The 26,171-nt window shown below is 42.0% G+C and overlaps 1 protein-coding gene across 2 annotated transcripts in view; it reads left to right on the top strand.

Annotated features, from left to right (window-relative positions):
• The first annotated feature begins 3,817 nt into the window (after positions 1–3,817).
• The window catches only part of SMARCE1 (SWI/SNF related, matrix associated, actin dependent regulator of chromatin, subfamily e, member 1), a 46,307-nt gene continuing 23,953 nt past the window's right edge, over positions 3,818–26,171 (top strand). Inside the window, exons 1-7 of one of the 2 annotated variants that reach the window (XM_066628810.1) lie at positions 3,818–3,916; positions 9,115–9,158; positions 10,572–10,615; positions 18,837–19,004; positions 23,863–23,943; positions 24,995–25,126; positions 25,766–25,937. In XM_066628810.1, coding sequence (XP_066484907.1) covers positions 9,152–9,158; positions 10,572–10,615; positions 18,837–19,004; positions 23,863–23,943; positions 24,995–25,126; positions 25,766–25,937 — 604 coding nt within the window. In that variant the 5' untranslated portion in view covers positions 3,818–3,916; positions 9,115–9,151. The remainder of the gene's footprint in view (positions 3,917–9,114; positions 9,159–10,571; positions 10,616–18,836; positions 19,005–23,862; positions 23,944–24,994; positions 25,127–25,765; positions 25,938–26,171) is intronic. The other variant, XM_066628811.1, reaches the window with a different exon arrangement.

Raw genomic sequence — 26,171 nt, 5'->3', positions numbered from 1 at the left:
AACTTGCTAATTTTGTAGTTAATTATGATTCTTGAGTCATAATTACCTTTCAATAAAGCCATAATTAAGGGCAATAAGCATAGGGCTTCTGTTTACAAGTTTGGTTCTTTATCTCTATCCCTATTATTGACTTTGGTAGACCCACCTGGCCTGCTCGCTCACAGTCCAGAAAACAAGTGCTTAAGACAGCATGCTAGTTATTGCACAAACATTTCCTTAAGTGTTACACAAGCTTGGCCACCAATGGAATGAGGCAACCCAACCCAATCTTATTTTATCTCAAACAACAACAATCAAGATCCTTTCCTATGCCTAAATGCAAATGAATGCATATTATAATAAAACTACATAAAGAATAGCAAACCAGATTGAAACAAAAACATTGCTATTCAATGAACTGTGTACAACAGATTTGGCACACCATACAATATGTGAACATCCAAGAAAAACTGCTATACAAACCTGTTATTAAATTAAATATTTTCTCTAGTCATAACAAATCTCAAGCTTGTTTTCAGTTTTCCCTTTTACTCTCTTTACGTATGTCAAAAGAACAACAGTCTTATTTTCACCTAAATGCACAGCATACAAAGAAACCTCCAGGAAACTGTCACATTTTAATTGTCATGATAGGATTAAATTTTTAATCTGACTTCAAAGTGGTTAGGTCTGCATTTTAATACAATACATAGTGATTATTTTAAGGAGAAAAAAAAGAAAACACACATTGTGTGCTTCTCCAGACAACATATACTTATAAATTTTTATATATTGGATGGTGTAGCCCAAGTATTTTTTATAAAAATATATAAGTAGTCTGGTAAATTTCCTTTTACTTCAAGTTTAATCTTCATTGTTATGTCTAGCTAAACCCTACAAATTCGAAGAACAGTGTTTTTCAAAGCGTATTTACAGAGCAAACATATATGCTGGAAACAAAACAAGATACAGTGTGTCAGGGAAATCCCCCCCCCATCAGTTTCCAGGTGTAAGGATTTTTTGTTTGTTTGTTTATTATGAAGCAGCATTACTCACATGAGCTCCCACTGTTGTAGTCCACAGTACAATTCAGATTTACCAACCTCCAGTGCAGTAATTTTCAATCTTTTTCATCTCAGGGCACACTGACAAGGTACTAAAATGGTCAAGGCACACCATCAGTTTTTTGGCAATTGACAAGGCACACCACACTGCTGGTGGGGAGCTAACATCCCCCAATGGCTTTACTAATAAATGACTTTCCACCAAACTCCCACGGCACACCTACAGACCATTTGCGGCACACCAGTGTGCCATGGCACAGTGGTTGAAAACAGCTGCTCCAGAGGAAGCACCCCATAATTACTAGGGTATAAATGGTCCCATGGGCTAAATTTGGTAAAGGAGTCTGTAGCAACTGACCCATGCCCTTAATTCTGGTTTTTTAGGAGAAAAAACCCTGCGTAAGAGATCTTCCAGGGCTTTCCTCTTTACTTTTGGTTACAGCTTTTGATGACAATGCTCAACAATACTACCTCTGGATACATTAAGGCAATCCAATCAGGCGTCATGATCACATCCTATGGCCTATCCCGAGTTCAAAGAGAATTCAGAGAAAAGGGATAGGTGTGTGTGGGGGGGGGTATTATACCAATAAAATACTATTTTATCCTGGTTCCTTTACTCTTTTCCCCTCCATTCCCATTTATGTAGTCTGCTTTTGTCCTAAGACCAGGAAGCGTCAGATATTCTTAAGGGGCTGTTCTTATGTTCTTATATATCTGGTACAGTTCAAAACCGCTTCAACTACTGTAATTTGAAACAGTGGTCATTCAGCCTCTCAAAAACCCTTTCTGGCTATTCATGTCACATGCAAATACTGTTAAGTGTAGAAAAAAGATAAATATGCATATGGCGTTCAGCATAGGTTTTCTATTTGCATTATATACTAGCATAAGCATCATGTGAAAATATTGTGTTCCTTTTGTGAAAAGGAATACATATAACACTGTTTGGAACACTTAAAAACAAGTCAGTCACAAGATACTTTTACATGCAATAGGTAAAATGACTTCCACCAAAACCACATCATGGGGAAACTTGTCAATATCCCCACCTGCGCTGCAATGTTATTGAACTGAAAGGTCTGGATCAAAGGGATATTCAGCAGATATAACTCAACTGAAGAGCAAAAATAAAAATACAAAAACAAATTATAGCAGAAAGGGGCATTTCCCACTGGCTATAAGTAGGTAATATAGGTAAGTGTCTGTGCCTACATATTCTGGAAATAAATGTGTGGTGATGTTTGGTTTGACTGTTAAAAAAATAAAAAGGAAACTTGAACAAATTTTGAGAATAAAATGGTCAATATTTGTGAATAAAACAGCCAATATTATAATGCCACTGTATAAATCGATCGTAAGGTCACACCTGGAGTATTGGAGGAAAGGCTAAAATGTTTGGGACTCGTCAGTCTAGAAAAAAGGCATCTGAGCAGCGGGCGGGGACTGGACGATGACAGATGATTGAGACGCACAAAATTATGCAGGGGATGGATAGAGTAGATATAGAGGGATGTTCTTTTCCCTCTCACAAAACAACAGAACCAAGGGACATCCACTCAAATTGAGTGTCTGTGGAACTCCTTGCCACAGGATACAGTGATTGAGTGGATTGGGGGGTGCTCTTTTCCATCTCACACAACACCAGAGCCACTAAAATTGAGTGTCTGTGGAACTCCTTGCCACAGGATATGGCGATCGATAGAGTGAACAGGGAGATGTTCTTTTCCCTCTCACGCTGCACCAGAACCACTCAAATTGAGTGTCTGTGGAACTCCTTGCCACAAAATATGGTGATCAATAGAGTGAAGAGGAAGATGCTCTTTTCCTTCTCACACAACACCAGAACCACTCAAATTGAGTGTCTGTGGAACTCCTTACCAAGGGATATGGTAATCAATAGAGTGGATCTGGGGATGCTCTTTTCCTTCTCACACAACACCAGAACCAGGGGACATCCACGAAAACCAAGTGTCTGTGAATCTCTTTGCCACAAGATATGGTGATAGAGTGAATAAGGGGGGTGCTCTTTTCCCTCGCCCACAACACCAGAACCAGGGACATGTGCTAAAACTGAGTGTTGGGAGAGTTAGGACAGACAAAAGACAGTAGTTCTTTACCCAGAGTGTAGTTAATCTGTGGAACTCCTTGCCACAAGATGTGGTGATGGCATCTTAGATGCCTTTAAAAGGGGATTGCAGCTGCATGGAGGAAATGCCCATTACAAGCCACCTGGTGGGCCACTGTGGGATGCAGGAGGCTGGACTAGGTGGGACTCTGGTCCAGGCTGGCTGAGCCTTTGAACCAACCACTGGCTTTCACTGGGGAGAAACACCTGTACAGGGAGCCTGATAGGCATTCAAGGGGGGAAAGGCAGGAACTCCACACAGGTCACCCCAAGACGGTCACAAACAGGAGCACGTGCAGCCCGCGCTGCTTGATGGAACCAACACGAGGCGCGCGAGACAAACGGTTTTCCAGGCTCCAACCACACCCATCGTCTGTGTGACGTCATCTTGCGCGCACGGCTAGGGGCCTCCCCCCTCCCTTCAGCACCTCGAGCTTCACCTATCTCCGCTCTTTCAACCTGCGGGCTGGAAACGTAAACGTGCGTCGGAATCCAGCTCCGCAGATTCGCTACAATCCGACGGCGGCTGCCAAAAAAAAATAGCGCGAGAGCTGAGGGGAGAGGAAAACATCCAAAAGGTTTTCCGCCCGTCCAGATGAGGAGCTTGTGAGGAAGGTGTGTTTTTTTTTTGGTGTGTGTGGAACGTGCTGAAGCGGAAACGGAAGTGGTTGCCTCTCCCTCCTCTTCAGGACTCGCCGTTGGGTTAGAGACAAAGAAGCAAGGCCCGAGGCCCGGTTTGGAGTAGGTGAGTGTGCGGGGCCAGGTTTGTTGGCTCTCCCCCCGCCCCTGGCACCGTCCCTGTGGAGGGGAGGCCTGCTCCTTTGTCCGCTCTCCACAGGCGTGAGTGGGGGGATGGGGCACTGCTGCAGGCAAAGTCCCCCTCAAAGTGGCCCCCCAGATGCCCCAGGGAGCACCCAGGACCACAAGAGGCCTGCGTCCTGGGGCCCTCCCTTGCACCTGGTCTTCTGAGGCAGCCTCCTTCTCAAGCTAGGAGCCTGCACAGGCCCCTCATGGCTTGAGACCTGTGATGGGCTTTCCTCCACGCATCTGCCCCAGTCCCCCTTTAAAGACATCTAGGCCAGGTGCCATCACCATATCCTGTGGCAAGGAGTTCCACAGATGCTCAATTTGAGTGGCTCTGGTGTTGTGTGAGAGGAAAAGGGCACCCCCTATCCACTCTGTCAATCACCATATTCTGTGGCAAGGAGTTCCACGGACACTCAATTTGATTGGCTCTGGTGTTTGAGAGTGAAAAGAGCATCCCCCTATCCACTCTATCGATCACCATATCTTGTGGCAAGGAGTTCCACAGACACTCAATTTGAGTGGTTCTGGTGTTGTGTGAGAGGGAAAAGAGCATCCCCCTCTTCACTCTATCAATCGCCATATCCTGTGACAAGGAGTTCTACAGACACTCAATTTGAGTGAACGTCCCCTGGTTCTGATGTTGTGTGAGAGGGAAAAGAACTTCCCCCTATCAAATGTTGCCACACTTGCCAATTTTAAGCTTTTCACTACTTTCTGTTACAAACCTAAAAAAAATCTTACAGTAAAAAATGTCATTTAAAAAAATGGTTAAAAAAAAATCAGTATTCTGGTTCAAGATAATCTTGCCTTGTCATAAATTCATGGGGTCCTCAGGTAAGTCCCTGTTTTCAACCTCAGATTTCCTTATCTAATGTAGGAGTGTGGTAGTGGTTTAACAGGTGTCTTATTATTATAGGTTACCAGATACAAAGTGGGACAGAGTGCCTATACCTTTAACCAGTGGGTTTCAAACTTTGAGCTGTAGCTTCCTGGAAACCAGCCAAGGGAGCTGCAGAATCCTTGCAAAAAACCCACCATCCTATACAATTTGTAGGATTGTAGTACTAATAGGGAGCTGCAGACAATGACCCAGTAGGTCAAGGGAGCTGGAGCTGATGGTTGAAAAAGTTTGGAAACCACTGTTTTTAACCATTGTATAGAAGAGGGAATTTGGGAGATGCAGCTCAACACCTGCTAATTGGGTAAGAGGCACTTTTTCAAGTGGGTGCTCCTCTTTTTTTAGCAGGGGGAGAGTAACTGGCCCACCTCACCCCGGCAGTGTCTGTTCTAGTGGCTGTCTGCTGGTATTCTTTTGCATCTTTTTAGATTGTGAGCCCTTTTGGGACAGGGAGCCATTTAGTTATTTGGCTTTTCTCTGTAAACCGCTTTGTGAACTTTTAGTTGAAAAGCGGTATATAAATACTGGTAATAATAATAATAGTAATAATAATAATAACATGGAAGGGTTTAAAAAGCTGTACCTGCCAAAGTCCTCTTTCCAATACAGTGGTTAAAGGTATACGCCAGTGATATTCAAACTGGGGCATTGCGAAGCCCCAGCCTGAGGGCCCTGGCCTCTGCCCCCTTAAGGGGCAGGGGGAAGGCAGCGACACAGTCTCCAGGGTTGTTTTGCTAACAGGGCTGCAGGGACTGGGATGCGCTCACCAGTCCCTGCAGCAGCCTTCCCGGGGTGCGGGTAGCCCTGTGCGAGCATCTACAGGACTCCCCAGCATACAGAAAGTGAAAGTAAAGTGGAAGTGGAGGGTGATTGCTCCACTTTCACTTTCTGCAGGCTGGGGAGCCCTGCAGACACTCGCACAGGGCTCCCTGCAGCGAGCCCCCCCCTGAGCGAAGCAATCCTGGGGATTGCATCAATACCTTCCCCCCTCCCCTGCAAGCCCTCCCTGAGAGTTTGAAAACCGCAGGTATAGGCACTCTGTCCCACTTTGTATCTGGTAACCCTAACCATTCAGTATTTTTATATTGCCTTTCAATGAGCGAGAGTCTTATAGACTCAAGGTGGTTCAGACAGGCAGACTATCACCAAACTCCTTTTTAAAAAAAACAATGTTTTCAATGCCTGCCTAAATCTAATCAGAGAGGCTGTTCTATGTTCTAGGACAGGGTTGTCCAAAGCTTTTGGCAGGAGGGCCACATCATCTCTCTGACATTGTGTCGGGGGCCGGGGGGGGGGGAAGAATAAATTTACATTTAAAATTTGAATAAATTTGTATAAGTTTACATAAATGAATATATTAAAGATGAACTTATATGAATGAATGAAGGTCTTGCAATAGCTCAAGGCCTATAAAAGGCCTAGCACAAAGCAAGGCCAGCCTTTCCTTCGCTGCCGCTGCTGCTGCTGCATCACAGACGTGAAACAGAGATCATTGGAGGGAGCCCTCATCCCACAGCTCACGCAAGAGGTCAAACAGTTGCCCTCACACTGAAAGCAGTTGTGTCGAGCCAGTGCAGGCTCCAACAAATGTCCGGAGGGCCAGAGGCTCATTGGAGACTGGGGGCTCCCTGAGGGCCGTATTGGGAGTCCTCGAGGGCTGCAAGTGACCCCAGGGCCCCAGGGTTTGGACACCCCTGTTCTACGGCTATGCATCACAGTTCCAACAGTGCCAACTCTTGTCTACCTATTATGTGGCCTTTGCCAGGACCAAGTAAATGACCTCAGCAGTATGCTGGAGCAGCATTTTGTATGAGATGATGTGATTCTTAGGTCATTTGGCACCAAGGGCCCAATCCTATCCAATTTTTCAGTGCTGGTCAGTTGTGCCAGTGGAGTGTGCGCTGCATCCTGTGGTGGAGGGGCAGTCATGGAGCCTCCTCAAGGTATGGAAACATTTGTTTCCTTACCAGGGGGCTGCATTGTAGCTACACTGAAGCTGGAAAGTTGAATGGGATTAGGCCCCAAGGCTCTATAGGTCAAAGCCAGCATCTTTAAGTGAGCCTGGACAAACAGTGGAGATGGTAACAGATCAGTGTGACATGGTCTAGTCTGCTGGCCTTGGACAAAATTCTGGCACTCACATAATAAAACAACTGAAATCTCTGACCTTTGGACAGACCTTTACATATATACCTCATTTTTCCAGGAGCTCAAGATGGTTTACAGAGCTTAGTAAAATTGATACAGGTAAAAAATATTCAAGATATGAGTTTAAAAATATACACATTCAAAAGGAGAACTTAAAGAAATTTAATATTTATAACATACTTTTAAAAACCAGAGCAGTATATGATAGCAGTGTTTCAGTATAAACCCAAGGGTAGCAATAAGTAAAAACAGTATATAAGCTAAAAAATACTAGGCAGCAAAAATGCAGTATACAAATGCAGTATAAAAGAAACAAGCCAAATGAGGGCTGCCAAGGATATTCCACCCATACCCAACCCCAAAAGCTAAAGTAAACAAAATATTTTTAGGCATGTGTGGAACTCTCTACTGAGGGGGCAAATTTTAGACTTTTCAGTCATTAATTCCATAAAAGTGACACCACAACTGAGATGCCCTACACCAGAGGTTCTCAAACTGTGGGTCCAGGACCCACCAGTGTATCATGACCCAATTTTTGGTGGTTCATGAAACTGAGGGCAGATTAGGCTGCTTGCATCAAGGGTTAAACAAGCTGCTGGGGGGGGCACACTGCTGCCTAATCACCATTATAGCCACACCCCTTGGCATTTATAAATCAGCAGCTGTCTCTAGGGGTTGTCTAAAAAGTTTGAGAACCGCTGCACTACACCCTTAACTTCTACCCATGATGGAACTCTCAACTGCACCTTCTCCAGTGACCTAAGGAAGACTAAATAATATTAGATCCCAGTGTTCCTAAAAGGAGGTTATGGTGTACTGCAGTGATTTTCAACCTTTATCATCTCGCGGCACACTGGCAAGGCACTAAAATGGTCAAGGCACACCATCAGCTTTTTGACAATTGACAAGACGCACTGTGCTGTCAATGGGGACTCACATCCCCCAGTGGTCATATCGATAAATGACTCTCTCCCAAATTCCCGCAACATACCTGGGGACCATTCGCAGCACACCAGTGTGCCACAGCACAGTGGTTGAAAATGGCTGGTGTACTGAGAGAACTATTCTACTTCAGAATGCATGTTCAAATGCTTCCATGTGACAGACTTGTTGCACATAGATTGTTTCCCTTTGCTGTGCTAGCTTTTTATGTCTAGCAGCGGTATGTTGTACACTTCTGAGTTACCAAATCAGCTCCTAGGCTGCAGTTCTTTGCATACTTTCCTGAGAGTAAACCCCTCTGAAGACAATGGGAAGTACTTCTAATCTAAGTAAGACAAGTTTAGGATTGTGCTCTTAATTTGTTTCAAAGGTACTATTCCTGTATTGCTTCATATCAGGAATAGTTAGAAGACGTAGTTCTAATAGTCATAAAGTATGACCATTGTCATTAGGCTGTTTCAGGCATAACGCATGTTCTGGCGTTATATGAACAAGCCTTGAAGGCCTTCCAGGCTCTTGCACTATCTGTCTCTCTCCTCCCCTCATAGGTTGCCATTTTCTTTCCTGCCTTTTTGGTCGGTAGCAAACATAATTGTGTCCAAACTGGCAAACTAGGTTTGTATTGCCAGTTGGGCTGTAGAGTCTGCATCAGTAACAATTTTTGGCAGAGTTGGAGGTTTTATGTATTGACTTCACAGCTCTGTTTTTTATTATAGTTGGCATACCATTGCTGGCCCGATAATAACCCAAGAGCAGGGCTGTGAAGTTGATACATAAAACCTCTGACTTTGCCCTTACCCAGAATTGCTTCTGATTCCACAGCCCTACTTACTGCTTCTGGAAGCATATGCCAAAGAAAAGGAACTGGGGTCAAAATACACTCAGTGTTATTTTTTGCTGCTGTTGGCCTTTAGTTATGGATACTTTCTGAGTTCCTGAAAGCAGGAGATATAGATGAGGTGTATGCTCATTAAAAAAAAAAAAATAGCTTAACACATGAGGATTGTAAACGATGAGTTTTGTTTCTGGTTCCTCTCCAGTATGTCCATAAATAGGTAACAGTAGATGTTATAGGTGAATTGTATTGTGCCATGGTCTTATGCTTCAGAGAACTCCATTCATGCTATCTTTGCATTATTGTTTTTCAGATCTAATGTCATCTGGTTGATCGTTTAATCTACCAAAATGTCAAGTAAGTTCAAGCTGGGGGTGGGGTCCTGTTAAATTAAACGTGCTCTCCTATAAAATAGCACAAATTATTTGATGCCATGGCTTGGCACTAATGATGTCTGCTTTCTGTATAGTTCCAACTTTGAACTACAAATTCTAAATCTGGGAAGTAGAATGAGCAGTTGCTGTAACAGAGCCCTGTATAGGCATCAGAATAGTTAGGCTGTTACATTAGGCTTATGATCTCTGTGATTCCTCTGTCTCAGTAATACGAAACTCTTCTGGTCTCCTGGAGGCAGTTTATACTTGCCACAGGCAACTAGGTAGGTGGCTAATAATAAACCTGATGCTGAAAAAATTGACAAAACTACTTAGGCTGCAACCTACCTGGGAAGTAGATCTCATTGACTTCAGGATTACTTCTGAATAGACTTGTGTAGTATTGGGCTGCAAGTCTAAGAACTAAAAATTGATATTAATTTGACCAAGAGCAATTGATCTCTAATCCAGTTATCTCCAGTCTCCCATTCCTATTTTGATCACCTGACTTGCCCTTCCTATTATTATGATTTCTCCACAACCCCAGCTTCTCCACCAGTGTCAAGCCACTGTTTCTTTTTCCTTGCCAAGCCCAACTTGCAGTGTGACACCACTAATCACAATTTTACCTACCCTAGATTTTGCTATCTCATCCTTTTCTCTGGCTCCCATTGTGTTGGTACCTAATGAACCGCAACCTCCCACATGAGTCTGCCAGTGTACTAGGGTTGTGTTTGGAGACCCTTCTTTGGGTGTCTCTGCCTATGGAGGCTAGGTGGGTGACTCATCTATAGTGTCCGAATTTTAGAATGTCCTCCTGATGGCAACTTACCTCGCACCAACACTTACACCATATGGGCACCAGATGAAGATCTTTTAGCAACCTTTAAATATCTTACTTGAATGTGGCTTTATTTGCTGCTCTCATTTTATGCTTTTGCTGTTTGTTATTGTTGCTCTTGTTACATTTTATTGTTTTATATTTCCATTAACCATCCTGGGAACAGTAATGCTGAAAGGATGGGTAGAAATTCTAAAAAAAATACATTTCAACATTTAATTGCAGATATACAGCAGTCTTCTTGCATGGCTGGTGGCAAAAGCGTTAGACTTTGGTGTTAACTTGGTTTTCATATAGGGAGTCGCTTGTTTGAAAATTATGTTTTGAGTGAAATGTTTCCATTTCAAAGGGATGACATTTGACAGTATTTGGCATTTGACACTCTTTTCTGGGTGGGGGATGATACTCCTGTAATAGCATTTGAAACACTGTCTCAAGCTGTTGACTTTCCTTTTCTCTTGTTCATATTTTAATTTACTATGTATTTGCCCAGTCTCTAGCTTCTCTGTTATATCATTCTTTTAAGCTTCTTTTCCCCCTCTCTCTCTTTGACAGAAAGGCCATCATATGCCCCACCGCCTACCCCAGCCCCCACAACCGTAAGTATGCAGGGTTTTTTGGTTGTTAAACACAAATCCAGAAACCTTTTTATTTTAGTCACACAAAGAGGTTATAAGGAGCTCCAAATCAGACCAGTGATCTCTCTCGCAAGGTACTTGGTTCAACCCTGTCTCCATCCAGTACTCCCAACATCTGTCAGCTTGGCTTCTGGATTAATTTTAATTGGCCTGTTTCAGGAATTTGAACTTTTATGAATGCAGAGTTTATGTATTTTTTGTCTCTGTACTGTGTCTGTACTGTGAAAAAGCCAGAAAAACTAACTTCTGATTCTAACTCGCCATCCATGGACAATGCTAGACATAGTTTGTCACAGGATTCCAGATGAAGATGGCTCCACAAATTTTGTTGAACTGTTTGTGTGAGCCTATTTGATATATTTAGTTGTTTGGATCTGTTTGGAAGACGTTCATATTTGCAGTTTTTGAGGTTACATCCTTAGCTTGAATAAACTCGCTATCAGTCTCTAAAAACTTTAAATACTAAATATTTTTTAAACATTGCAAGTGCACGTTGCTGGAGACTAGAAGAAATGCAAGCTCTGGTCTTTCAAATACACAATGGTGAGAGCACCTGTATTAACAATAGGAAACATTTGTAGGGTTGTTTTCCATCTGTTCTTTTCTTTGTGAACCTCTTTTGCAAATAATTGCCACAACAATACACTTTCTCTACCATCACCACCCCCTGCAAATTATCTTTCTCACATTTATGGATAAATGTGACATGGTATTATGTAATGTTAAATTTTGTTTCCATTTTCATGTTGCAACTGACAGGTAAACCCTGTGCAAAGACTTTGGGGGACATCTGTAGTCCTTGAAATGGATATAGCAAGCTGAAAACAAAACAGAAGAGGACAACCGTAGAATTCAATTCTCGGCCCCAGGATTCCACCATTTATAGTTGGGCTTTTTGTTTTCCTGGCTGTCCTGTTTGCTATTTCTGGCAGCAAACTATATTTAATGTGCTGTCTCAGAGTAATTGCATATGTTTATGTTGCAGTTGTAGCTCATTAGTCCGCAAGGATTGTAGACGGGTAAAAAACTTACAAGGACAGAATTGCATATTAATTCTATAACAGAGAAATCTTTAAAAATTCCACATGATAAAATTTGTTTCTACTCTGTTAATTGCTTGCGTAAACAAGAATTAGATTGGGTTGTGGTTTGTAAATCTCAGAAGAGTTCAAAAGCAATAAATTACCCAGAGTGGGATAAGAGTGGGTTGGGTCCCCTTTCCTAGTAGCACTACCACATTTTCCTTTTGCCTTGTTACTTCACTGCTTTTGTTTCCAAAGACAGATAATTGTTTATGCAGTTGACCAAACTGCTACTATGATACAATGATAAACACACTATTTTTACCTTCTTACTGGATTGCAACCAATATAAATGTATCCCTATGCACTTTTGTGGTTACAGAATTCTCAAAGCTTTCTGTGGTTGTGCTCTCCATTGTATGGATCAAAAATAGAACTTCAGTACCTGAATTTGTTATTCATTTGTCTGAGCTTCATAGTCCTATAACACAGGGAAAGTTCTGGGACCAAAACCCCCATGGATGTTGAGGGTGGACTGTATGCAGAGCAGTACTTCCTCTGTGAGGGGGGCTACAGTGGTTGAATTCCCTCCTTGAAGCTGCAATATATTATAGTTGAAGACCACAAATTAGGGCCTTCTCATTCCACTGGGCATTCAAGTCTTTTAGCTGCCTTTTAGTCTTTAGCTTTAACATTTGGGGAGATGCCCTGCTGTATGGTGATATTTTCACCTGGATTTAACCATGTTATTCTCTGTGTCTTTGTAAACTGTCTTGAATGCTCATAAATGAGAGGAAAAGCTACAATTTTTTTTAACAATTCAATGCTGCCCACACAGTGCCTGTGTGATCCTTTGTAACCAGCACACATGTTTATAGGAGCACCTAGAGGAATTGAAAACCATTCGTATAAAGCAGCATTATGATATTAAATATTATGTAATACATTAAATGTTCTGCAGTGCTTCTCTGGGCTTGAACTGTATCGGTTTTTAATCTCATATAGCACAATACACTGCTGGAGCTAAATAAATATTGGAGTATATTGACTGTATAACACAAGTGCCTTATCCAAACATCAATATCCCTATATAAATAAGTTCAGTGTCCATATCAGTTCTAAGACTTTTTCATATGGAGTGTAAGTCAACCTAGAAGATGATTCAGTGCTTGGATTGGTTATTTTAGAAAGTGCCTTTGAAGCAGGCACACAATTTTCCTTTCACCTAAGGAGCACAGAAGTTATCCCATAACCAGCTGCCAACTAGAATAATGTACCTGTCTATACCTTCACTATTACCATACCATTGTACTATATTTTACTCACAGGGAAAACACAGGATAGTGTTGTGGCGCATGTGCTCTTGGTTGTGCTCACGTGTGCTTGGTTATGGCACGTGTGCTCTTAACTTCTGGCCTTTTACTGTTTGAGAGCAGAAAATGAAGACCTGTGAGAACCTGATCTTAAAATAATACAGAATGCACAACAAAATCGTATATATTGCATTGTTATACATTCAAGATAGTAGCAGTCTTTGAATGAGACAAATGTTTTACATTATACAAGGTGTGATATTTTAATGATACTGAGACTCACAGATGGGTTACTTTAGTAATGATATTTATTTAAGCTAGTAGGTGGTTGTGTTGTGGGTATGGAATTTTCAGTATAAGAAAGAAAATTGTACTGTATTACACACGGTCTGCCCTTTTTTTGTTTTCTCCTGGGTTTGCTGGTTTGAGCTGTTTTTGATGATCACTAGTGCCTGTGTTAAAACAAGATGGTGGGATAGAGGCTTCTATATGTGTGGTTTAGTGCAAGTGGGCCAAGCAGTAGATTAGCAGGAGGGACAAATTTGCCACTCAAAAGAAGCCCATCAAGGGCCTTATTCCATATCCTCCTTTTTCTGTTGACTGTCTCCCTCTACTACAATTGGCCACAGGCTTTGGTAGCTGTGAAAAACCTTATTTGTAGGAAGTGTCCCTACCCACTCTTTCAGATGGAAGACTGAGGAGAATCTTCTTCCAAAATAAGTCTGCTTGTGGGTACAGAGCAGACACTTCTGTTCTACAGGGGTAGTGGTGGTGGTTTGCATGGAGTGCAAACACACAGAAAAATTAGACTATACAAAGTCCAAGAGGTTCAACTAGAAAACAGGTAGACACGGTCATAAATTTTGCTGCAGGCCCCAGTAGAGGATACTCTATATTTAGCTCCCCCCTCATTAATACTGAACTCCCCCACTGCACATTTAAAAGAAATGGAGAAAGGGCTGGTACTATGGCATGCAGCGGCAGCCAATAACGAGTAAATGTCACAGCTTTGCTAAGAGTATCCTCTTAAGTTTGGAAATGGTTGTATCATTTGGAATAGGATAATGGCTCCACAGGTTGTTTGGAGACCCAGAAGGCCTAATTTTGAGAATTTCATGATTCAGTCCATTAAAGTTAAATAAATGTGGATACTTCCAAAACCTCAGTCTAGATGCCATTTTAGGATGCTGAAGGAAGTATGGAATAAGTAAGGGATAAAAGCTAATACTCATTATTATATAGAAGTTATCTTTGTTCTCTAACATGAATATATTGGATAAAAAATGTTACAATAAGTAAAGGTGTTGTTTATTCCCAGTGATGTAACCAGCTAAAGTTTCATTGATTACCAATTAAATATTGAAGGTATTGTACTATATTGGGAGGCAAGGGTAGCACTTGAGTTGCACAGACACTTAGGATATAGGTTAGCCGAAGAGAGTGACTTTTCCAAGCATCTGCAGTGAAATTATGGCAGTCGGGATTGGAGACAAACTCGCCCTTCAGCTATCACATTGCCCACACAGAGCAGAGTAGCACATAGATGAATAAAATATGCCTTTGAGTGACCCTTCGCAAACAGAATTTGCATTTCTGAAACAGTCTTCAGTTTACATTTGCAAACCACTTAATGTATCACAGATATTTCATGTGGCTACTTGAGCAATAAAATTGATCTTATTTGCTCAGAGTGATCTCAACTACAGCTAAAGACAGCTTGTTGGTGTTTGTTTTCTTCTTCTGTAAGAGAGTGCTGCTAAATTAAGTTTGAGCCTATGCATGTCTACTCAGAAGTCCCATTGAGTCCAGGCTCACACCCTGGAAAGTGTGTATAGGATTTAGCCTCTGTCCCTAATTTTGGGATACTGGGGAGATATTGCACCAATCAGTATAACTTTCAGAGTGGTAACTGTTTAGGCTGCAGCAGAAAAAACAAAGAGTCTGGTGGTACCTTAAAAACTAAACAGTTTATTTTAGCTTATAGCACCTAAGTGGTAGGGAAGGGGCAAAGAAGAAGTGGGGGGGGGGTGGTAACGGGAAGCATTCAATCCATTATAAGATGTGCAGGTATTAAAAACGGCATATGGATCTGGAGTCTCCAGTGCAAGGGTTTCCAGTGCAGTTGCAGTCCACAAGTTGGAAAATCTGGTGAAGAGGGCCTGTAGAAAGCAGAAGATCAGATTCATGAAGACTACTGTTACAATAACTAACACAAGGAGATTCAGGATCTGGTCACAGCTATCTAGCATATCTAGGAGACCAAGAACAGAAATAGAGAGCAAGGAGCTAGCACCAGGCATGAGGAAGACGGAGAGAAGACACTCAACCAGGTGGCCTGTTGTTCCAGAAATGTTGATGCCCCATAGAGTCATCAGTGTCCATCAGTCAGTTGAACAAGCCATTTACAGAGCTGTCCAGGCAGCCCTAGAAGCTAGTCATCTTCTGACAAAGCAGGTGGCTGTTGAAGCTGTGGTTCAGCTGTGGTTCAACCCCACCCTCAGGGCTACTGCATCAGTGGCAGAAAGTGCAAAGGGAAAAGTTTTCATATTTTCTCACTCCTGAGTACTGATTTGAATCTTCCATACCACTTTATTGCATCCTGAGTACTGTACTAGAATATGAATTCTGTTTTATGTACATGATATCTTAAAGCACTCAATATGTGTCCTGCCTGCTTTAGGTCCAAATCCTAATCAACTTTCACGCACTGGCATAGTGGTGCCAATGGGACATGTGCTTCATCCTGCAGTTGGGGGGCACTCACTGAGGCCTGCCCAAAGTAAAGGAATGTTTGTTCCCTTACTTCAGAGCTGCATTGCCCTTATGTCGCTGCTGGAAAGTGAGTTAGCATTACACCCTTAAACATATAAATTCAAGAAATGTTTTAAAAATCTAAATGTAGGCTCAGATTTTGATGTTTGAGACAGCTTGAATTTTTCCCTTGACATCTTAAAATCTCCAGGAGATTCACTTGAACAAATTGTTCAGCTATTTGGGTGCCAGTTTGTTTGGTAAATGGCATCTTCATGTAGAATGAATTTGTATGTCATTTGAGTCCTTGAATCATAAGGCATTCAAGAACCTTTAACTGTCAACTTTGATATAACATATTTTCAACTGAAGAATGCACATATAAAATGTTCCATAGCTATGAAAAGTGTCCAGGAACTGATCCATGTCAGCCCAGTCCCTGAGTGAAGTGGCTGCTTTATCCAAAAGTACTGGAAGGGAGCTGGGTAATAAATATGCTACAGTTGCTGGCAGAGAACAGGTGCTATAGGGAAGATGCCATCCCAACCATCATAGGGGCAGTCACTGATCAGTTTTAGCTATTGTGACACAGCAGTGGAGCCTTCCATGTGCCAACTAACTTAGGGTCCTATTTAGGCATGTGCTGAAGAGGGATTGCTGGCAGGGCAGCTGGGCTTCCAGAAAGCAGTTAGCCAAACACAAGGACCAGAAACAAAGAAAAAGAAACAGACACACTTGAGAGTCTCCTCCCCTTTCCAGTCTAAAACACCAGGAAGAATGGCCCTTCACCTCTGGACAGCAAACCAGAACTATTAGGAATCTAGTTGTAGCTCATGGATATTTCATACTGCAGGTTCCTCTGTAGAAGGGAGAACATCTTAATTTAAGCCTGACCTGTATAATTCCTTATTCTTTGGTTGGATTTACATTATTAAGATCAGTGCGTGAACTTTATCTGGCTCCTGAGGCACTTCTGTATAACCTTGTGGGCTTTTCTTAGGGCTCAATCCTATGATGCCCAGCGCTGGCAGTACATTTGCACTGCAGGTGCTGGGCGTCATGAAAGTGCTATAAAGCACTTTCCTGCCAGCAGTATACACGTACCACTGATGTTGAGGCAGCGCCAGTCAGCATTGGGCCTCTGCGCCAGGAGGATCCAGTGCTGGACCGGCCAGGGGTAGGTATTGCCACCAGTTGGCAGTGAGGCTTTTGGATGCAGGGGAGGCGAACAGGGGGTAGAACTGGGTGGAGGGAAGAGAAAATGGGGCCCAGGAGGGGGGCGGAGATGTCAGTAGACTCTGGAATCCTGGGGAATGAATCTAAGGGGTTCATATGGAATCCTATGCTCTCTCCCTGACTGGGAACCCCTACTTGGGCTTCCTTGGTAATGTGGCCATGGGTACAGCTTGAAGGAGACCCATTTGGGCCACAGCACCATTACGCAGGGTAAGGGAGCAAACCCTTCCCCCGAGGAATCTCCAGTGGCTGCCCCGGCCCCATTGGGTACAGTGGCAGCCATTTCAGCTCTGTTGTTGTCTGGGTGCTGGGGCAGCATAGGATTGGGCTGAAGCTCTCTGTATGTTAGAATCATAAACAGGTTTAGCTGTGTTTAATTTTACTTCCTGGGTTTCCTGGAAATTGTTGTTTTTTGATAATTGAGAGAATCTTTTGTAGAAATTTCTAGTCCTGTACACACTCACAGATAGGAAGGGGCACAACTCTGACACTTTGATCAGTTTAAAATATCCACTTGATATATTGGTATAATATCCTTGATATTCCAATATTCCCAGTGTTCGTTTTTGCAGTAAAGACATAATTATTGACACTTAAGCAACTTTTGGTGTTTGATGGCAAAAGATGGATTCATTGACACTAGGGGGCATTTTCCATCTTCTGTACATTGGAGAAAAGGAATGGACAGTTATACATGTAGGAATGGCTGATTCTCTCCCCCCCCCCCCCATTTAGATTGTTGGTCCTCTGGGGCAAGAAAGTCTGTTGATATTGGCCAGTACCACAATGTTGCCATGAGTTGTCCAGGTAGGGCACGATGTCAATTTATGATGTTTTAGCTGTAAGCAAGACTGAAGTAATCTTAAGCTGTCTAGGTGTCTAAGATTGTCTAGGTGTCTAGAATTATTTGTGTGTCCATGTATCTTTCTTACAAGCTTATCCTACCTTGACCCCAAAGAGCTCAAAGTGGAATATGTGGTCCATTCTTCCCCACTCTCATTCTGTCTTCACAGCAACTCTGTAAGGTTTGTTCAATTAAGAATGAGCGCCTGGCCCAAGGTCACCCAATGAGTTCCATGGCCAAGCAAAGATTTGAACCCGGTTCACCTTAGTCTAATGTGAACATGCTACCCATTGGACCACCCTGGCAGTCAAACGTTGGTGCCAAGAAATTTGAAACACTTTGCAGCTGTTAATCGGGGCCCAAAATATTGCTGCCAGCTTCTCAAAACTCAAGAATTTGCATTGTGGCCCAGAGAATACCTGAAAGGCTGTATATCCAAGTTGGTGTGGTTGTGAGATCATTGTCTTTTCACTCTGACCAGATTCCCGTTTTTGGTGAGAGCTAGACTTAGGCTAGAAACTTAGTCGTTAACAAAGAGAAGCAACCAGAAAGCATTGTTTATGTACATATGAATTGTGTTTGGGTACAGGATTGCTTTCATCCAAATAACTATCAGATCTAATTAGTAGGTGTGTATGATATGTTTGCTTGTGTGTGTCATGTTTTTATTTTATTTTTAATAGACCAGGTTCCTCAGAAAGTGGCTACAAAATGTTTAAATGTTAATCTCCCAGATAAAACGCTACCGCATTTGTGTTGGAAGATTTGAAATTGCAGTCATGCAGATTTTGGTAGTGATAAGGTTTTTAAGAGAAGAATTCCTCTTTCCTCGACAGGTTTCACTCAGGCTTAACTGTCCCTCTTGGGAGGGAGTCAGCTGCTGCTACACCTCATTTTGCTCGTTTAAACTTCTAGTTGCTTTTGCATGCTGTATTGCAAACCATTTTCATTTCTCTGTGTTCTCCTCGTTGGGACTCATTTCTCATTCGTGTTTTTGTCTCATTTGTTTCCATCAGCAAATGCCCAGCACACCGGGGTTTGTGGGATACAATCCATACAGCCATCTGGCCTACAACAACTACAGGCTGGGAGGGAACCCGGGCACCAACAGCCGGGCCACGGTAGGAGAATCAACTATTACGTCATCCGGCAAACAACAGGAAGTGACCAGAAATGGCTTTAGAGTTAGGTTCTTCTGAATCTTGGCTGCTACCACTTTTTTAAAAATATAAACATGAAAAATTAACTTGTTATTTCTTCCCCTTTCTCCCTGATCTTCCTCTTTTCACGGTGCAGGTGGAACTGTTAGTCTTTTTTTATAAATTGGAGCAAGATTTTGAGTGAGTTCATGTGCATGTTTGTCACTTGATGACTGGAATGTCAAGTGATAACTGCATGCATGAGGCAGTCACAGATCAGATATCATTGAGCGAGCTTTCATGACACCTCTCATGACTTCTGACTAGTCTTCCATAGACAGCTTACTCGTTCAGCTCCCTCATCAAGTGAGGAGGTATCAAGTGATATACATGCGTGTGTGTATTAGTCCTTGAAGTTTCATAAGAACTGCTCATTTTAAAGTAAGTGCTTTGACTTCTTCAGGGTTGCCTTATTGTGGCATCCATGTGATAAATTCATCAGATGGAAGAGGCAGTCTGAGAAGATATTTATTTAGACATAAAAACACACTGCCTGGAGTATGCTGAAAGGATGGAAACCTAAGAACAAATTTGGACCACAATGCAATTTTAAAAAAAATCCTGGAAAAATGCAGTTTTGGAAATATGGGAGATTCCATATGTTCTTAAAGATTGGTGTTTACCTCCATGTGAAATGACGTAAAAATAAAGAGATTTGAAGTTGGGAGAGGGGTCCTGCTCCATCTCAAAATTAATACATCTTTGGGATTTTTCCTATAACTACCTGTAGGCACTCTTTAATTATTCCAAGCTTCAGTGTCTTACTGAAAGCTAATTGGAGTATAACTTCCTTGTCTTACACATAAGAAATGGCTAGCTGCAAATTTGATCTACAGTATATCCAGTGAAATGGAATGTTACTTTCATAAATTTGTTTCACTGTAACCAATTAGTCTCTAGCACCATGACATGTTGCTGCTGAGGACTGCATTGCTAAAGCAGTGTGGGACCTACTTTCCCGTAATATTCCAATAATGTTTGGAATATGGGCGAGGGCAGTCGCATGATGCTTTCCCCATAAATCTTGTCCTTTCAGCTGAGCAACGTTTGCATGGGAAACAATTGCAACATCAACCCCACACATGTACTTTCTTTGTGCTTTCTTACTTAAGTGATGTGGGAAGAAGCCACAGGGAAGTGATTCCCATGCTAATGTAATGCTCCTATCAGGCATCATTCACACTGGATAGTCAGGCAAGGAAATACATAACTAAAGTTGCTGTGGTCTGAATCTAGCTTTTCATGTATGAGTGCGCAACCCTCAAGCCACTCCCATGAGGATTATCTGTTCCTCTCCTGATAACTGTTAGAAGCTAAAGTTCCCCAACAGGGCTGATAAATCTGTGTTGGTCAATTCCCATCCCCTCTCCAAATACCTATCATGGAAAGTTTATCCCCACCTGTCTGTCCATGAAGATTCAAGGAGGGAAGAGAGATCCTGACTCTGTGATGGGCTATGTCGAGTTGTCAGTTTTTGAGGTCACTTTCTTAAACCTTGTTCTTACTAAAGTGGCCTATCTGTACCTAGCTGTACTACTTCAGCCTGCTAGGCTTCATGGGAATGAACATTCCTTCAGACAGAAAAATTATCTGCACTGGTAAAAAGTCCTATCAGGTAGAAAGATTCTAAGCTAGTCTTTTCTATAGCATGCTAGTCTTTTCTGTAGCATGAAAAGGAAGGGTTTTTTTTTTTTCCAATAAGGAAGCATTCCATCATGTGACCCTTCAACTGCTGTCAAAGTAAAACCGTTTCAGCCCAGGTTTGCCACTTGAGTTGAAGCTTAATTCTCATGGCTGCTACAATATGTACAGACTCTGTGTTGGTGCTATTATATCACATGGCCATGCGTAGTTTGAGCAGGAGTGGCCATGTGATTTGAAACTGTCCTACAATACATAGGATTCTTCTCTCATTGTATCTGTAAGCTACATGGAAAGGATAGTGTCTCTAAACCTGTTCCCTTCCTAAAACAGCCAGTTGGTAAAACCATCTGCATTGCTTCTGATGCTTAAGATGTTTAAGGCCTGTTTTTAACAAACTGCGATTAAGCCCCGTTGAATAGTGGTACTTCAGAGTAGGTATGCATAGGATTGTGCTGTAAGGCTTCAATACACATTTTCATGTGAGTAAGTCCCATTGAATTTAATGGAGTTTACTTCTGAATAGAAAGGCATAGAATTGCACAGGAAATGCTAGAAGATAAACTTTGGTCAAGTTCATCCAGTGAAATAATGATTGATATGGGACTTGAATACATGCCTTCAAGGTCTGCACTGATAATTTGCTAAGCTACAGGGAGCCTTCTTTTGCTTCTCCATAGTTAGCTGAAAAGTAGAAGGCAGAAAATACCTCTGTATAAAGACAATCTGAGACACATAGATAGCAAAAGGATACCAACCCTATACACAGCTACAATAAATTTACACTTTGTAGTAAGGTTTTCTTGTAACTTGGCCGTATTTTATAGTAAGGATTTCTGATATTTAACGTCTAGTCAGGATTTCTAAGGTGTCCATAGTGCTTTATTTTCTCTCTAATTATTCTGTACAGTCTTGATTTAAATATTTATCCCTGAATACTTTTAAATATGAATTCAAAATCAGATTGAAATCAAAATTGGATTGAAACAGATATTTTGTCTCGCAGATTTCATTTTTCCTATGTCATGAGCCTTTTCAGCTTTCTCTCATGTATATTTCAATGTGTGGTTTATCTTTTAAAAGTTTCTATTGATTTATAAGCATTGAATTGGTTCACTGGATGTTTTCAGATCCATCTCTCTCTGTGTGTATATCTGTATGCATTTGCTAATGCATACATCCCATGTACATTGTTTATACTTCAGTGCAAGTAATGTATGCATTGATTGGTTTGTAGCATTTCATAAATATTGCTGTGAGAGAAGCCTTTTTTCTCCCTCCCTCTCTTTCTCTTGCCCCCTGTCTCTCTCTTAAAACAAAGTCCAAGTGCTTCTAGAATGCTAGAGATCTGATCTTGCAAAATATTCTTGCCACATGTTTTAAGGCTTTCCTCAGACTGCAAAGCCATTCTGCTGTGTGAGACTGACCTGATTTTTGTAGAACTGAAAATCCAGCCAGTGGTTTGCACATTTACACATTGATTCTAGTCATCATTGCCCCTTTTCAGCTGCAAGGACTGATGCGTACCTGGAAGCTTATACACACACAGACTGCCTGTTAATATTAGTGGAGGGATCAAATCACATGAGCCAAGAAATGCACATGTGGAGCTACTTCTTCCATTACAATTAGTGTGAATCCCTTGTGGAGTCCTGTATTCCCATCAGAGCTTCTGGGCACAATCCTACCAGGTCTACTCAGATGTAAGTCCTGTTTTGTTCAGTGGGGCTTACTCTCAGGAAAGTGTGGTTAGGATTGCAGCCTCTGTTGCTGTAGGTAGTCACCAGATGAGAATCACTGTCCAGTGGTATAATTCCATCTTCCAACATTGAGCACTCTCACTGTATTAAGTTCACCTGACTCTGGATCACAGTCGCTACCTGTAAATCTCATGGACTTCAGCCCTCTTATGTAGGCCTCGGCTCATTGCAATCCTCACAGCTACTTCTGCTGAAACCAACAGTGCATGTATAACAGAAAATGTGTTTAGGATTGAATTGCTTATCCTTCTGGCTTTTATAGTTAATTCAAATGAAGCATTAACACTTGTTTAAAAGAACAAATTGTATATTAAGTGCAAATACTGTTTGAAATGAGGCGTTCTTTGCAGAGAGAAAGGGACCGTGCAGCTGCCAATCAATAACTCCTATTTGTTTTAGTGTCTTTCTTTTTCTTTCCTATTGAGTGCAGGCAAGGTGCTTGGCGTTTTGTACAAACCTTTAAGGAAGACAAAGGTCCCTCCAGGAACTCTCAGTCTAATTTGGACATGGACAGTACAGTTCGGACTCATATGGTGTACAGGTTGAGGGAGCAAGCCTTGCACAGATCTTATTCTGACAAATATTCTGGGTTCCACCCACCCTCAGTCTGTCTTGATGGAATAAGTGTTATTTGAGAAGGCCTTGTGTGAAAGAATACCTATGCTTTGTCTTATTCTATTCTCTCTCCTTTTCTTAAAGATAACTCTCTTTAGTATTGAGGTTGCATTCACATTTGAACTGTCCTGCTGGTTTGCCCCTGAAACTACTACAAGAAGTATCTCTATTGCTATAACGTTTGTGCTTCCCCAGTAATTATTTTGGAGGAATCCAATCCAATTGGAGGAATCAAATATTGTAAGATTCAGAGTAATCACTGCTGTTCCTCTGGACAGTAACTGCCCAGAGAGCACTTATCAAATACAGCAGTGTTAGTACTCCCTTAGTTATTGCAGGGCAAGTGTGATATAGGCATGCCCATATCACAACATGAAGGCACCAAATTAGGAGTTAAATGTCCACAGAGCTGTGCAGATGGATGCTATAAAAGTGACACAGTTGGAACTGGTGTCACCACTGAGATACAACCAGCCATTAAAAAGGCAAGTGTGAATGTAGCCTCAGGTAGTCAGTGCAGGTAGAGTAACCGTTGCTCTCATTAGAAAGAGAGAATTGGAGCCATTTGATCCAGTTGGTGCTTGCACTGTTGGAAAAATTACCATCTTAAATCTCTATACTGCCAGACAAAATGATTTAAAAGTACAGATCAGAGTGCTTCATGGCATATCCCTGACTCAGGGTATTGGAATACACTCTGTTCTTATGAGAGCCAGTCATGTTACCTGCACCTGTGTCTGTCTTATCGGTATATGTCTCTTAGCAAGCTTCTGTTCTTGCATGTTTGAGAAAAGATAACCAGTGGATTTTATTTGATTCTTCTCTAGGCATCATCTGGCATTACAATCCCCAAACCCCCAAAGCCTCCAGATAAGCCACTCATGCCCTACATGAGGTACAGCAGGAAGGTGGGTACAAAGTGCTTGGTCTTAATTTCCATAAGCAATATTTAAGTGTGATCCCAGATTTTAATCTAGTTCCTGGTTGTTCTAAAGTGTATTCAAATTCAAGATCCAGCTCGAGTGTGTTGCATATTTGTTTTTTTCTTAAGGGAAGTTTTTAGGAATGCAGTTGTCTTCTCCTTTCACAGTGAAGGCTATAGTGAACTACCCAAAAGGAGGGGAAAAAAGTTTTCACCACTGAATGAAACGTGGCCACCGCACTGTCGGGGGAGAAAATGAAGACCTTTTTATTGAATATTTAGAAAATACTTAGAACTTGCTACCACTTCCTCTGCTGACAAGAATGCGCCTGATGACTTGTTGACAGAATTTTCTGGGTTAAAAGTACCTATTTGCTGTGGCAAAGCAGGATTGGTGCAACCACATAGCTGGACTTTGCAATAGTGGCAATAGGATCTACTTTGTTTTTTTAAAAGCTTTTTTTTTTAAAGTTCTCTTCCCCTTTTGCTTTAGGGAGAGGGAATGAGGGGCATAGTGCCACTCCTTTTTACATCTCCATTTTTTTCTTTTTAAATCCGGTGACTTTTTTTCTGATAAAGTGAGACACTAGGTCTTGTGGACAGTGCCTGATCCAGTCCAGTATGAAGGAGTGACTGAGCCAGGAGGAGAACTGTGTTACCTGCCTTTCTACCTCTGGTTTTTGTTCTTGGTTTTTGTTTTGTGTTTTTTTTTTAAAAAGACTGTCTCATCCAGCAACCTGTCTTAAGACAAAAGAGAAGAAACATGCAGGATTAAAGGGCAAGACTGGTGAAAAGGATGCTGTGCAACTGAGAATAAAACCAGGCAGTGATAAAACATACCTCTCTCTTCCTGCCCAGAGAAATAATCAAACAATGGACATAGCATAGCAAAAACTAATCACTGTCTTAAAGTAGCCTTGCTTTGTGGTGATAGCTCTCTGAAAGGACCAGAATCATGGTGGTGATATTAACAAAGATGTGTTTAATTTTATAAGTATTTAGTTAGCTGGAGCTTTACTACAGATGTTTTTATTAAGGTCTGGGACCAAGTGAAGGCGTCCAACCCCGACTTGAAGTTATGGGAAATTGGGAAGATCATTGGAGGGATGTGGCGAGACCTCACTGACGAGGAGAAGCAAGAGTACTTAAATGAATATGAAGCAGAAAAGGTACATGGAAGAAATCCTCCCTCTCTCACTCCCTTGACGCTGGAAGTCTCTCTCTCACACACAAAAATGCTAAACTAAAGACTGGTTCTGGAGGAGGTGATGCTAAAACAGGCTCACATACAAGAGAGTTATTGACAAAAGAGACTGAATCAACTCTTTGCTGTGGAAGGCCAGATCTCCTGGGAGTTTTAAAGAGAGTATGATAGAATCACGGTATCTTGGATGGCTTGAAAAGAGTCCACCCACATACAAAAAAAAAAGTCGTACAGTTAATCTGAATCAAGGTTGCGCAGCCCTCCCTTTCTCTGCCCCAACTGTAAACATTAATGCTCCTGGAAATGAGGTGCAATTAATCAGGCTCCCCTTTTCCAAGTCTTCCCAGCATCACACTCCCCTGCCGTTCAGTTTATACAGGCACATTCCAAAATGTTAGAATGCAACCCTACGCTGCCTCTGGTTGTGAGACCCTTGCAGAAGGGAGCAGCCGAATACAGTAAGCTGCCCTGAGAGATCTTCCCTTGCTTCATGTGATATTTTCCGTGTTTCCTGCGAGGATCTTGTAGTAAGAAGAATTTCCCAAAGAGTGCAGGAGGTGGTCTTGATTACAATTTTTAAAAAAATGTATCTGTCAAACTGTAGATAGAATACAACGAGTCAATGAAGGCCTACCATAATTCGCCTGCTTACCTTGCTTACATCAATGCGAAAAGCCGTGCAGAAGCTGCACTGGAGGAGGAAAGCCGGCAGCGGCAATCTCGTATGGAGAAGGGCGAGCCTTATATGAGCATCCAGCCAGCGGAAGATCCAGATGGTAAGCAGGAGTGTGAGGCATGAAAAAGCTTTTTGCCAATGAGGAATGGCAAGGTAGATGACTGGTGCAACTTCTTCCAAAGGGTTATTGGCAATGCAATTCTTTAGTGGGAGCTCTCTTGGCAGCTCTTCATCCCAAACCAATATCTCATCCTTCACCCAAAGCAGCTTGATAGTAGCTTGTCAGGAAGTGTTCGGTTCAGCTGGCATCTTTGAAAAGTATTAACTGGTCTCT

This window comes from Tiliqua scincoides, chromosome 5, assembly GCF_035046505.1.
Source record: "Tiliqua scincoides isolate rTilSci1 chromosome 5, rTilSci1.hap2, whole genome shotgun sequence".
NCBI classification, from domain to species: domain Eukaryota; kingdom Metazoa; phylum Chordata; class Lepidosauria; order Squamata; family Scincidae; genus Tiliqua; species Tiliqua scincoides.
This window is presented reverse-complemented; position numbering and strand designations above follow the sequence as displayed.